This window comes from Citrus sinensis, chromosome 8 (assembly GCF_022201045.2).
Source record: "Citrus sinensis cultivar Valencia sweet orange chromosome 8, DVS_A1.0, whole genome shotgun sequence".
NCBI lineage: Eukaryota > Viridiplantae > Streptophyta > Magnoliopsida > Sapindales > Rutaceae > Citrus > Citrus sinensis.
In genome coordinates, this window is record NC_068563.1 from 16,256,583 (window position 1) to 16,269,894 (window position 13,312).

The 13,312-nt window shown below is 36.5% G+C and overlaps 1 protein-coding gene across 1 annotated transcript; it reads left to right on the forward strand.

The window, feature by feature from the left end:
- The first annotated feature begins 744 nt into the window (after positions 1 to 744).
- On the forward strand, positions 745 to 2,700 carry LOC127899347 (uncharacterized). Its single transcript, XM_052432705.1, has 2 exons — positions 745 to 1,506; positions 1,978 to 2,700. The coding sequence occupies exons 1-2, from the start codon at positions 745 to 747 to the stop codon at positions 2,698 to 2,700; spliced, it is 1,485 nt and encodes a 494-aa protein (XP_052288665.1).
- The last annotated feature ends 10,612 nt before the right edge of the window (positions 2,701 to 13,312 follow it).

Genomic DNA, 13,312 nt, shown 5'->3' on the forward strand with positions numbered 1-13,312 from the left:
TTCTCGAGTGAAACACGTAAGGGAGTGAAGTAAGGTCCTTCCACATTATTTCCAATGTTCTTTTGCAGATAATAGCTATGTCTCACAACTTAGAACAAAACACAAATGAAGAGGATCAATCCGCAACTACTCAAAATTTACAAATTCAAGCATTGATGGGAGAGATGAGAAGGATGATGAGGGTTGAATTAGAGCTCATCCACGAGTGTTTGGATCGAGTGGAGAACACACGTGCAGAGCAGCCACAACCTGTTCCCCAAGGACGTAGGAGAGAAAGAGCTCCAGCTAGAGGAGAGATTGATGACTATTATAGGGATGAGTATGATGAAGGAGAGGACTCAATAGGGTAGCTACAGGAGAGATTGACAAGGTAGGAGAACTAGGAATAGAGATGATGGATTGAGTGGCATAAAGATGAAAATTCAATCTTTTCAAGGAAAATCCGACCTAGAAGCATACCTTGAATGGGAGAAGAAAATAAAGTTCATATTTGACTGCCATAATTATTCAGAGGCAAAAAAAGTAAAATTAGATGTGATTGAGTTTTCTGACTATGCTATTACTTGGTGGGATCAGTTTGTTATAAGCAAAAAACGAAATAGGGAACATCCAATTGAGACATGGGATGAAATGAAATCATTGATGAGAAAGCGTTTTATACCTAACCACTATTATCGAGACTTGTACTAAAAATTACAATGTCTTACATAGGGTAGCCGAAACGTTAAGGATTATTTTAAAGAAATGGAGATTGCCATGATTAGAGCAAATGTGGAGGAGGATAGAGAAGCTACCATGGCACGATTCCTAAATGGACTTAATCGGGAGATTGGAGATAAGGTTGAGTTGCAACATTATATGGAGATTGAGGAAATAGTCCACAAAGCCATCAAGATTGAACAGCAACTGAAGAGGAGGGGTAACACTCGTGCAACCCCAAACTCGAGTTCCACTCCTTGGAAGCCAAGCTATGTGCAACGAGATGAGAGGCCACAAGCATCTACTACACCTAAGCTAAGATCCAAGCCCTCGAAGCACAATACACAAGGTAACACCGTAACTCCTACAATTAAGAATCGTGACATTAAGTGTTTTAAATGTCAAGGCAGGGGGCATATCGCAAGTGAATGTGTGAATAAAAGAGTTATAGTATTGTGGGACAATGGTGAGATTGTAACTGAAGATAAGACGGAAGAGAATGAGATACCACCATTAGAGGATGTCGAAGATGAAGAGTATATAGCCCATGAGGAATTGACTTTAGTAGCGAGGAGAGTTTTGAGTGTGCAAGTAAAGGAAGACGAAGCAGCGCAACGGGAAAATATTTTCCATACTAGGTGCTATGTTCAAGACAAAGTATGTAGTATGATTATTGACGGAGGAAGTTGTACTAATGTTGCTAGTATTATCATGGTAGAGAAGTTAGGGCTTCTAACACTTAAACACCCACGGCCATACAAAGTAAAATGGTTAAATGACAATGGAGAGGTGAAAGTGAACAAGCAGGTACTAGTGACTTTTCGAATTGGCAAGTATGAAAATAAGGTGCTTTGTGATGTAGTGCCAATGCAGGCTGGACACTTGTTACTTGGGCGGCCTTCGCAATTCGACAGACATGTGAAACATGATGGCTTCACCAACAAATATTCATTTGTATTTAATCAACGCAACATCAAAGCAGGTTAATGGAGACCAAGTGAGCCTACAGAGAGAGAGAGTGAGGAAAAGAAAAGGAGAGAAAAAGATAGTGAAATTCAAAAAGAGGCCGAGGAAAATGTGAGAGAAAAACCAAAGAAAAATACGGCCTTTGAGCAAAAATTAGATGGAAAACAAAAGAATTTCTACGCGAGAGCGAGTGAGATAAAAAAAGCGTTGTTTTTACATCAGCCGATGATTGTGCATTTGTACAAAGAGGCATTTTTAAACATTAACGAATTTGACCCTACTTTGCCTAGTTATATTACTTCTCTTTTGCAGGAGTATGAGGATGTCTTTCCTGAGGAAACACCACATGGTTTACCTCCAATCCGAGGGATTGAACATCAGATTGATTTTGTGCCCAGTGCAGCCATTCCAAATAGACCAGCCTATAAGAGCAATCCGGAGGAGACCAAGGAACTTCAAATGCAGGTTAATGAATTAATGAAAAAAGGGTGCGTGAGAGAAAGCATGAGTCCATGTACAGTTCCTGTTTTATTAGTTCCTAAGAAGGATGGGACGTGGAGGATGTGTGTTGACTGTCGAGCCATCAACAACATACCGGTAAAGTATCGACATCTTATTCCTAGGCTAGATGACATGCTTGATGAATTACATGGGTCTTGTGTATTTTCCAAAATTGATTTGAAAAGTGGATATCATCATATTAGAATGAAAGAAGGAGATCAATGGAAAACTGCTTTTAAAACAAAATATAGTTTGTATGAATGGTTAGTCATGCCTTTTGGTCTCACTAATGCCTCGAACACTTTTATGAGACTTATGAATCATGTCTTGCGAACTTTTATTGGCAAGTTTGTTGTTGTTTATTTTGATGATATCCTCATTTATAGCAAAAACATAAACGATCATGTAGTACATTTGAAATCTGTTTTAGATGTGCTTAGAAAAGAAAAGTTGTTTGCTAACCTGAAGAAGTGTACTTTTTGCACCGAAAAACTTGTGTTTCTAGGATTTTTTGTGAGTGCACAGGGTATATAAGTTGATGAGGAAAAGGTACGTGCAATCCAAGAGTGGCGAGTCCCACAAGCGTAAGTAATGTGAGAAGTTTTCATGGGCTTGCTAGTTTCTATCGATGATTTGTGAAAGACTTTAGCACATTAGCCGTACCGCTTATTGAAGTAATAAAAAAAGATGTTGGATTCAAGTGGGGAGAAGTACAAGAGAAGGCATTTCAAATAATCAAGCAAAAGCTTACTAATGCTCCTTTATTGTCTTTGCCTAATGATACGAAATCCCACAATGAAACTTTGAAACTCACACTTAAATTGTAGTTTCAACTTCCCAAGAAAGTTCTAAACAGATTTATGACAAACAAAACCTTGACTCAATGCTTAAGAAAAGCATGAACCAAAGGTATAGAGAATGATATTGACGCCACACTCAAGAAATAGATGAGAAGGTGAGTGATAAGTTTAAATTTAGAACGCCACAAGAATGCAAATTCTTGATAAGTTCACTAGTTCTCAAAAGAACCAAAGAAAGAATAATCTTTCAAATTCAAATAACATTAATATCTTAATTATCATACATAGCAAGGTTGCTGAGTTTAAATAGGCTAAAAGAAATCCAAGATCTTAAAAATACAAATGGAAACATTGGAACAACCCTCCAAGTATAGGTTTGTCAAAAGGTGCTTTAAAAGCCTTCACCAACCCACTATTATTCATGATAGACTTACCTAACACATTGATAAACTTGACACAAAACAAATAAATGAAGTTGAATAATCAAAGGAGTCGTTTGAATTCCCTAGCCTGAATAAGCTATAATACATTGATCATAACTCCTTCTAGAGAACTCCAAATCCATCTCTGTAAAATGCATTGGAAAGGTAACTTAATTATCTTTCCAACGGTACATAGCTTACACATTAATTCTTGTTCAATCAATACCAGATTTATTCCGAATTTTCCATTTTTGCATTTGATCCAAATTGTGTATTTGGCTGCCCAATAGCTTGAATAATGCCCACAATGCCTTGTCTTCTCTCCATGCCCAATTCATGATGTCTTGCATCTTGAATTGCATTCTCAATCCATATTTTCTCAATTAATCCATTTAATTCAGCTTGCATCGTTTTGGCTCTAGCTCTTGTAATTGGTCCTCCATGAATGTGCAAAGGATCACTTGAAGCTTTAATGGTATTCCCTTGATGGTTCTCATCATTCCCCCTCTCTTCAAAAGGATTTGTCCTCAAATCTTGACCTACATTGAAAGGAGAAAGATCAGAAACATTAAAAGTAGCACTTACATTATACTCACCAGGAAGATCCAATTTGTAGGCATTGTCATTGATCCGTGCAACCACTTAAAATGGACCATCTCCCCTTGGAAGCAACTTGGAATGCCTTTGTACTGGGAACCTCTCCTTTCTCATATGCACCCACACCCAATCTCCAGGCTGAAAAACCACTTGCTTACGTCCTTTGTTGGCTTGAGTAGCATATTGTTCAGTTCTCTTTTCTATGTGTTGTCGTGTTCTCTCATGCAATTGCTTGACAAATTCAGTTTTCTTTTTACCATCCATACTAGCACGCTCATCAATAGGTAAAGGTAATAAATCCAAAGGAGTTAATGGATTAAAACCATATACAATCTCAAATGGTGAAAATTTAGTAGCTAAATGGACAGTTCTATTGTAAGCAAATTCAACATGTGGCAAACATTCTTCCCAATTTTTCAAGTTCTTTTGAATAATGGCTTACAACAAAGTAGACAGAGTTCTATTTACAACCTCAGTTTGTCCATCAGTTTGTGGATGACAAGTAGTAAAAAACAAAAGTTTACCCAACTTACCCCACAAAGTTTTCCAAAAGTGGCTCAAGAACTTAGCATCTCAATTTGAAACTATGCTCCTTGGTACTCCATGCAATTTGACTATTTCCTTGAAAAATAAATTAGCTATGTTTGTTGCATCATCAATTTTGTGACATGGAATGAAATGTGCCATCTTTGAAAACCTATCAACAACAACAAAAACAGAATCCTTTCCCCTTTTTGACCTAGGTAAACCCAAAACAAAGTCTATAGAAATATCAACCCAAAGTTCATTAGGTATGGGTAGAGGGTTATACAATCCATGGGCTAAAACTCTAGACTTAGCATGTTTACAAGTGATACACTTCTCACATATTCTTTCAACGTCACGTTTCATATGTGGCCAAAAGAAGTGTTCTTTTAAAACATCTAAAGTCTTTGCAATGCCAAAATGTCCCATTAAACCTCCTCCATGAGCTTCACGCACAAGCAATTCACGCAAAGAACTATTAGGCACATACAATTTATTTTCTCTAAATAAGAACCCATCATGCCTATAGAACTTACCGAATGAAACTTTCTCACAAGCATTAAACACATTAGCAAAATCAGGATCATTAACATATAATTCTTTAATGTACTCAAATCCTAACAACTTTGCATTTAATGTAGAGATAAGTGCATATCTTCTAGATAATGCATCAGCCACCACATTCTCCTTACCTTGTTTGTATTTGATCACATAGGGAAATGGCTCAATAAATTCAACCCATTTGGCATGTCTCTTATGCGACTTACCTTGCCCTTTCAAATGCTTCAAGGACTCGTGATCAGTGTGTATAACAAACTCTTTAGGTAGAAGATAGTGTTGCCAAGTTTCTAATGCTCTCACCAATGCATACATCTCCTTGTCATATGTAGGATAGTTTAGGGCTGCTCCACTCAATTTCTCACTAAAATAAGCAATTGGACGCCCTTCTTGCATCAAAGCATCAAAATTGGTGCAGAAACCAATTTCTCCTTAATTAGATTAAATGCCCTTTCTTGTTCACTACCCCACTTAAATCCCACATGTTTCTTCACAATTTCAGTCAATAGTGCAGCAAGGGTGCTAAAATCTTTCACAAATCTTCGACAAAAACTAGTCAAACCATGAAAACTTCTTACCTCACTTACACTTTTAGGTGTAGGCCACTCTTTAATAGCTTTTACCTTCTCTTCATCAACCTCAATTCCTTTAGCACTTACAACGTAACCAAGAAAAATAATTTGATTTGTACAAAAGGAACACTTCTTCAAATTAGCATATAACTTTTCCTTCCTTAAAACAGTCAATACAGTTTGCAAATGTTCAATGTGTTCATCTAAGCCTTTGCTATAGTTCAAAATATCATCAAAATAGACAACTACGAATTTACCAATAAAAGCACGCAAAACATGGTTCATTAACCTCATAAAAGTTCTAGGTGCATTAGATAACCCAAATGGCATCACTAACCACTCATATAAACCATATTTTATTTTAAAGATAGTTTTCCACTCATCTCCATCTCTAATCCTAATTTGATGATATCCACTTTTAAGATCAATTGTACTAAACACACAAGAACCATGCAATTTATCAAGAATGTCATCAAGTCTAGGAATAGGATGTCGATACTTTACAGTGATTTTATTAATTGCATGACAGTCAACGTACATCCTCCATGTGCCATCCTTTTTGGGCACTAGTAAAACTGGTACCGCACATGGACTCATGTTCTTCCTCACATATCCCTTTGCCAAGAATTCTTCAACTTGCCTTTGAAGCTCCTTTGTCTCCTCAGGATTACTTCTATATGCGAGTCTATTAGGAATGGTAGCTCCAGGGACTAAGTCTATTTGATTCTCAATTCCCCTAATAGGTGGCAAACCATTAGGGACTTCATTTGGAAACACATCATCAAAGTCCTGCAAAAGAGTCGCAATAGCACTAGGCAAAGAAAAGTTAAGCTCATTTGTATGTGAACAAGCCTCGTTGCACAAAAGCACAACGATAGGCTGTTTCGAAAAGAAAGCCCTCTTAACCTCGCTCTCTTTTGCAAACAAATTCACTTGCTGCCTCTCTTTTCTCTCAACAATATTTTTTTCTATCTTTTCACTTGTTTTTCTCTCAATCTCTCTTTCTTTTGTACTCTCATTTTCTTTTTTTGTATCACTCTCTTTTTGTATTGACATTTGATCCTCATACACTTGCCTAGGTGTTAATAGTGCAAGAGTGATTTGCTTTTTATTCATTACAAAAGAATATCTATTTAAGTAACCATCATGTGTCACACGCTTATCATATTGCCAAGGTCGGCCTAAAAGAATGTGTCCAGCATGCATGGGTACTACATCACATAGAACTCCATCCTTGTATCTCCCAATAGAGAATGAAACCAGCACTTGTTTATTTACTTTGACTTCCCCACAATCATTCAACCATTGTAGCTTATATGGCCCAGGATGTTTCAAAGTTTTCAAATTCAATTTTTCAACTAAACTAGTGCTAGCCACATTAGTACAACTTCCATCATCAATTATCATACTACATACCTTATCTTTGATATGGCATCTAGTATGAAAGATGTTATCACGTTGTACCTTTGCATCTTATTTTACTTGCACGTTGAGAGCACGCCTAACAACCATCAATTTACCATCAACAGGATACTCTACACCATCATTAGCATAGGATCACCATCCAATTCACTCTCGGTTTCAACATCTCCATCATCCCTCAAGATCATTACTCTCTTATTTGGGCATTGAGATGCAATATGACTTGTCCCCAAACATTTAAAATACTTAATATCTCTATTTCTAGAGTGTTGGGAATCATATTTACCTTTGCTTTGGTTGCCTCCCTCTTTATGATCCTTGAATGGCTTAATCTTAGGCTTTGAAATAGCCTTTTCATCTTTGCTCCATTTTGACTTCCATGAGGAAGATGAACCCAAATTGGTTCTAGTGGAACCTTTCTTTTTCAGTTGTCGTTCCACTTTCATGGCCATGTGAACCATGTCTTCCAACTTAACATAGTGCTGCAAGTGAACCACATTAGATCTCCTCCCAAGTGTTTATAGGTCTTTCACGATTTCTTCTCCTACTCAAAACAAGTTGATCCCACTAAATAATAGCATAGTCAGTAAATTCAACAGCAACTAGTTTTACCTTTTTCTCCTCAGAGTAGTTGTGGCAATTAAATACTAGCTCCACCTTTTTGTCCCACTCCAAATAAACTTCCGGATCATTTTTACCTTGAAAAGAAGGAATTTTTAGTTTGATACTCCCCAAATCATGATCTATACGTCTTGCCCTTCTATCATCTCTTCCACGCATGTCAACAGTGGCTTGGTCATCAAAATTATCTAAATCATCACCATCTTCTTCTCCCATGGCAGCACGCCCTTGATTACCTCTTACATTAGGAGCTATTGTTGCCCCCTTTGTAGATTGGCTATGATTGTGTCTTGCCTCTCCAATTTGTCATGGATCTCTCTAAACATTAGATTCATGCGCTCAAATTATTGTTGCATGGCCCTGAGCATAATTGATTGGTCTATAGCTTCTTGATCTTTTGACATATTTGTGATCTGAAAATAATGTTAGCAAAAAGACCTCACAACACTCCCTCACGTGTTTCACTCAATTTGATGTCACTTAACTCTCGTGTTTAACACACAAATTGGCTTTTTCCCTCTAATGATCTCACAAACTTAATTCTCTCTTTCAGTTCTTTATTGAACTAAACACAATCAAGAACAAAAACCCAAGTGGCACACCAAATATGACAATCCAGCACACTAACAAAGAAAAGAAATTAAGAGAACACAAAGAATGAAAAGGAAATTGAAGAAAGGAAAGCAAGCAAGCGAAGCAACACAATTGATATTGTGTGTAAACAATGTCAAGGAAAATGAATAACTAAAATTCAATTTGATGAAAGTAGAAATACTTGAATCCTTTTGTAATCTTTTTTTTAACGCTTTTTTTTCTCTTTTTTTTTTTGATAATCAAAATAAATAAGACATTCAAACCTGATTAGAAACTAGCCCTTATACAAAATGATACGAAATCCCACAATGAAACTTTGAAACTCACACTTAAATTGTAGTTTCAACTTCCCAAGAAAGTTCTAAACAGATTTATGACAAACGAAACCTTGACCCAATGCTTAAGAAAAGCATAAACCAAAGGTATAGAGAATGATATTGATGCCACACTCAAGAAATGGATGAGAAGGTGAGTGATAAGTCTAAATTTGGAACGCCACAAGAATGCAAATTCTTGACAAGTTCACTAGTTCTCAAAAGAACCAAAGAAAGAATAATCTTTCAAATTCAAATAACAGTAATCTCTTAATTATCATACATAGCAAGGTTACTGAGTTTAAATAGGCTAAAAGAAACCCAAGATCCTAAAAATACAAATCGAAACATTGGAACAACCCTCCAAGTATAGGTTTGTCAAAAGGTGCTTTAAAAGCCTTCACCAACCCACTATTATTAATGATAGACTTACCTAACACATTGATAAACTTGACACAAAACAAATAAATGAAGTTGAATAATCAAAGGAGTCGTTTGAATTCCCAAGCCTGAACAAGCTGTAATAAATTGATCATAACTCCTTCTAGAGAACTCCAAATCTGAATTTGCCCTTTCTGCATTTGATCCAAATTGTGTATTTGGCTGCCCAATAGCTTGAATAATGCCCACAATGCCTTGTCTTCTCTCCAAGCCCAATTCATGATGTCTTGCATCTTGAATTGCATTTTCAATCCATATTTTCTCAATTAATCCATTTAATGCAGCTTGCATTGTTTTGGCTCTAGCTCTTGTAATTGGGCCTTCATGAATGTGCAAAGGATCACTTGAAGCTTTAATGGTATTCCTTTGATAGTTCTCATCACCTAACTTTAATAAAACATTTGAAATTGAATGCGATGCCTCAGGTATTGGTATTGGCGCAGTCCTAATGAAGGAAGGATGACCAATTACTTACTTTAGTGAAAAGTTGAGTGGGGCAGCCTTAAACTACCCTACTTATGATAAGGAGTTGTATGTGTTGGTTTGAGCGTTAGAAACGTGGCAGCACTACCTATGGCCTAAGGAGTTCGTGATTCACACCGATCATGAGTCCTTGAAACACCTTAAAGGCCAACACAAGCTGAACAAGAGGCATGCCCGATGGGTAGAATTTATTGAGATATTTCCATATGTCATTCGTTACAAGCAAGGTAAGGAAAACATTGTTGCAGATGTGCTTTCCCATAGGTATGTCTTAATTTCAACACTTAATGCTAAACTACTTGGTAAGGAAAGTAAGGAAAACATTGTTGCAGATGCGGTTTCCCGCATGTATGTCTTAATTTCAACACTTAATGATAAACTACTTGGTTTTGAACATATTAAGGAATTATATGCTGATGACCATGATTTTAGTGTTGAATACCAAGCTTGTGAAAAGACCGTAGTCGGTAAATACTTTAGGCATGATGGCTATTTATTTCGGGAGAATAAACTGTATGTGCCTAACTGTTCTTTGAGAGATTTGTTAGTGAGAGAATCCCATAGAGGAGGGTTAATGGGGCATTTTAGAGTTGTAAAGACTCTAGCAGTTTTACAGGAACACTTCCATTGGCTACATAAGAAATGAGATGTTGAAAGACTTTGTGGTAGATGTGTCACTTGTAGGCAAGCCAAATCGAAAGTGCAACCTTATGGCTTACACACCCCTTTGCCAATACCTAGTGCACCTTGGACTGATATTTCAATGGATTTTGTACTAGGTTTACCGAGGTCTAGACAAGGGAAAGACTCAATTTTTGTGGTTGTAGATAGATTTTCAAAGATGGCAAATTTTATTCCATGTCACAAAAGGGATGATGCTTCTAATGTTGCTGACCTATTCTTTAGGGAGATTGTGAGGTTGCATGGTATGCCCAAGACAATTGTTTCTGATAGGGATGCTAATTTTTTAAGTTACTTTTGGAAAACGTTATGGGCTAAGTTAGGAACTAAGTTGTTGTTTTCAACTACTTGTCACCCTCAAACTGATGGTCAAACAGAAGTTGTGAATAGAACTTTATCTACTCTATTACGAGCTATCATTAAAAAGAACATCAAAACTTGGGAAGATTGTTTACCACTTGTTGAGTTTGCTTATAATCGTTTCGTTCATTCTGCTACTAAGTATTCACCATTTGAAATTGTTTATGGTTTTAATCCTTTAACCCCATTGGATTTAACTCCATTACCTGTTTTTGAGCATGTTAACTTAGATGGCAAGAAAAAGGCTGAAATTGTTAAACAGACACATGAGAAGTTGAAGTTCAACATTGAGCGAAGAACTGAGCAATATGCTAAACAAGCCAATAAAGGGCGACATAAGCTAGTCTTTGAACCCGGTGATTGGGTGTGGTTACACATGCGCAAGGAACGATTTTCGGAACGAAGGAAATCTAAGTTATCAATGACAATATATACAAACTGGATTTGCCTGGTGATTACAATGTAAGTGCTACTTTTAATGTTTCTAATTTAACTCCTTTTGATGTAGGTGATGATTTGAAGACAAATCCTCTTCAAGAGGAAGGGAATGATGAGATTAAGGATAAAACTATCACAAGCACATGGGATGAGTCATATTCAGATCCTATTCAAGTTCTCGTCGAACCCATTACAAGAGTTGGAGCAAAGAAATTCAAAGAAGCACTTAATGGATTGATTCAAGCAACTTGGGCTCAATCAAATTCGTGGAGGCCCATTGAAGGAATCGCACATGATCAATGCATGATTCAAGCTCTTGAAGTTTCCAAATAGTCACTTCCATGAAATATGGAGTTGGCTTAAACATTATGGCGGGAAAATATATTATTTGCCTTTTTCAGATACATTCTCGTTTCTTGAGGAGGCTATTAGGGAATCAAATCAGTTATTTCTATTTTAATTGCCTAGTTTCCATTTAATTGATGTAAGGCATTTAAGACAATTAGGATCCTGATTTAGTTTAAATTCTTTCCTATTTACTTATATTAGGATTCTGATTTGATTTAGATTCTTTCCTATTAGGGAAGATTTAGATTTAGATTTGATTTTTGGGTTAGGATTTATTTCCAAAAATTCTTGTAACCAACCCTATATAAAGTACTCATATTCAATAAACAAAAAAAAAGGAAGTTTTTTGATGCAATTGGTGAGAGAGTTAATTTTCTTTGGTTCTTTACGAACTCTTTGAACTTATCGGATTTCCATGGCATTCAAATTCTTGACTTATCAATCAGACCATCCATAGCTGATTGTGGCGTCTTCACATACCAAGGTTCGTGCTTTCAATAAGCATTGGGTTGAGGTTCCATTCCATTCCTGGTTTAGATTTGATCTTGGGAACTAAATTGATTAGGGTCGCGTCAATTCTTGATGGGGTTCGTATCAGTGCTGCTCCAGGCAATCCTAGTTCCTCTAAGCCTCTATCTTAGGACTTCGACAGCCTTTATTTTTCAATTGCTCACATGGCTCAACTATTCCACACGAGCTTCATGGAAAAAGCGGTAACTCCCTCATTCTACATTGATATTGACGAGTTCTCTGATATTACTACATGTGGTAGAACTATTCCTCAAGTGCTAAAAAATTGGGATGAAGCCTTAAGTGTTGAAGAACGAGTCTATGAGAACCTAGTTAGGGTGTTTTACTCTTATATGGAGCTTTTGGTTACCCAAAAAAAATAGGGTAGTGACAATGTTGGAGGTGTTAGGATCGAGTTTGATGTTTTTAAGCTTAGTGATGTTGTTGGAATCTCTAGTGAGGGGCTAGACCCATATACTTCCAGAAAAGAGCTTCGTTTTAGTGAGTTTCATCACTTAGAAGGTGTTAGGAACATCTGCAGACAACGTGATCTCTCTGACGACGTATGTTCATTGTCTTTTCGGTCCCAACTTTTACCTTTCCAAGTCCGCATTCTTCATAGCATTGTCTAGCACATGATCACACCTAAGCAGGGTAATAGTGATGAGGTGACTAGATTGGATGTTGGTTTACTTGACTCTCTCATTCGCAGGAGGAAAGTAAGACTAGCATTCACTATCATGCGTCACATGCTATCTACTCCTACTGTGCCTAACCAACCTTAAAGGCAATAGTAGCCGCCGGCCATAAAACAAAACTTAATAAATCGAGTATACCAAATTTCCTAATTTTAATTCTAGAAACAACTACAAATTTGTTCTCAAAATTAATGATATTAGATTTGAGAAGACCAAAACTTTATTCATTAACCGAAAAATAAATTCAATTCTTAGTGATTCAATATAAAGAGGCTCTGATACCACTTGTTAGAATAATAATTCTTTGGTGAAAACCATCACCTATGACTCTGGAACATTCATGTTGTGTCACCAAGAATCAATTATTAAATAAGTAGAAAGGTACCTGAATCCATAATACTTAATTGCTCACTACAGTTGTGTAATTTGTCTTCCAAATTAACATGTTTTCCTAGAGAATCCTTTAAACGTTTATCTGCACTCTCTTTGATGATGGGATGTCAATAGAGAATAGAACGATACGTGTGACCAAGGGACTATAATCACTTATATAAATAACTTTTTCTGCTATCATTAGGTATTCCTATTTTAACCTATTATAGAAATAGAAATCATTTTAATGTTGCTATACATTAAAGGCTAATACCTTATTAGATACATTAAACCTCAAATTATTGAACACTTTAATAGATCACTTTTAATTGGGCTTAACTATATACACATAATTATTTACATGTAAGCCCAACGTTAAATTAAGGATCC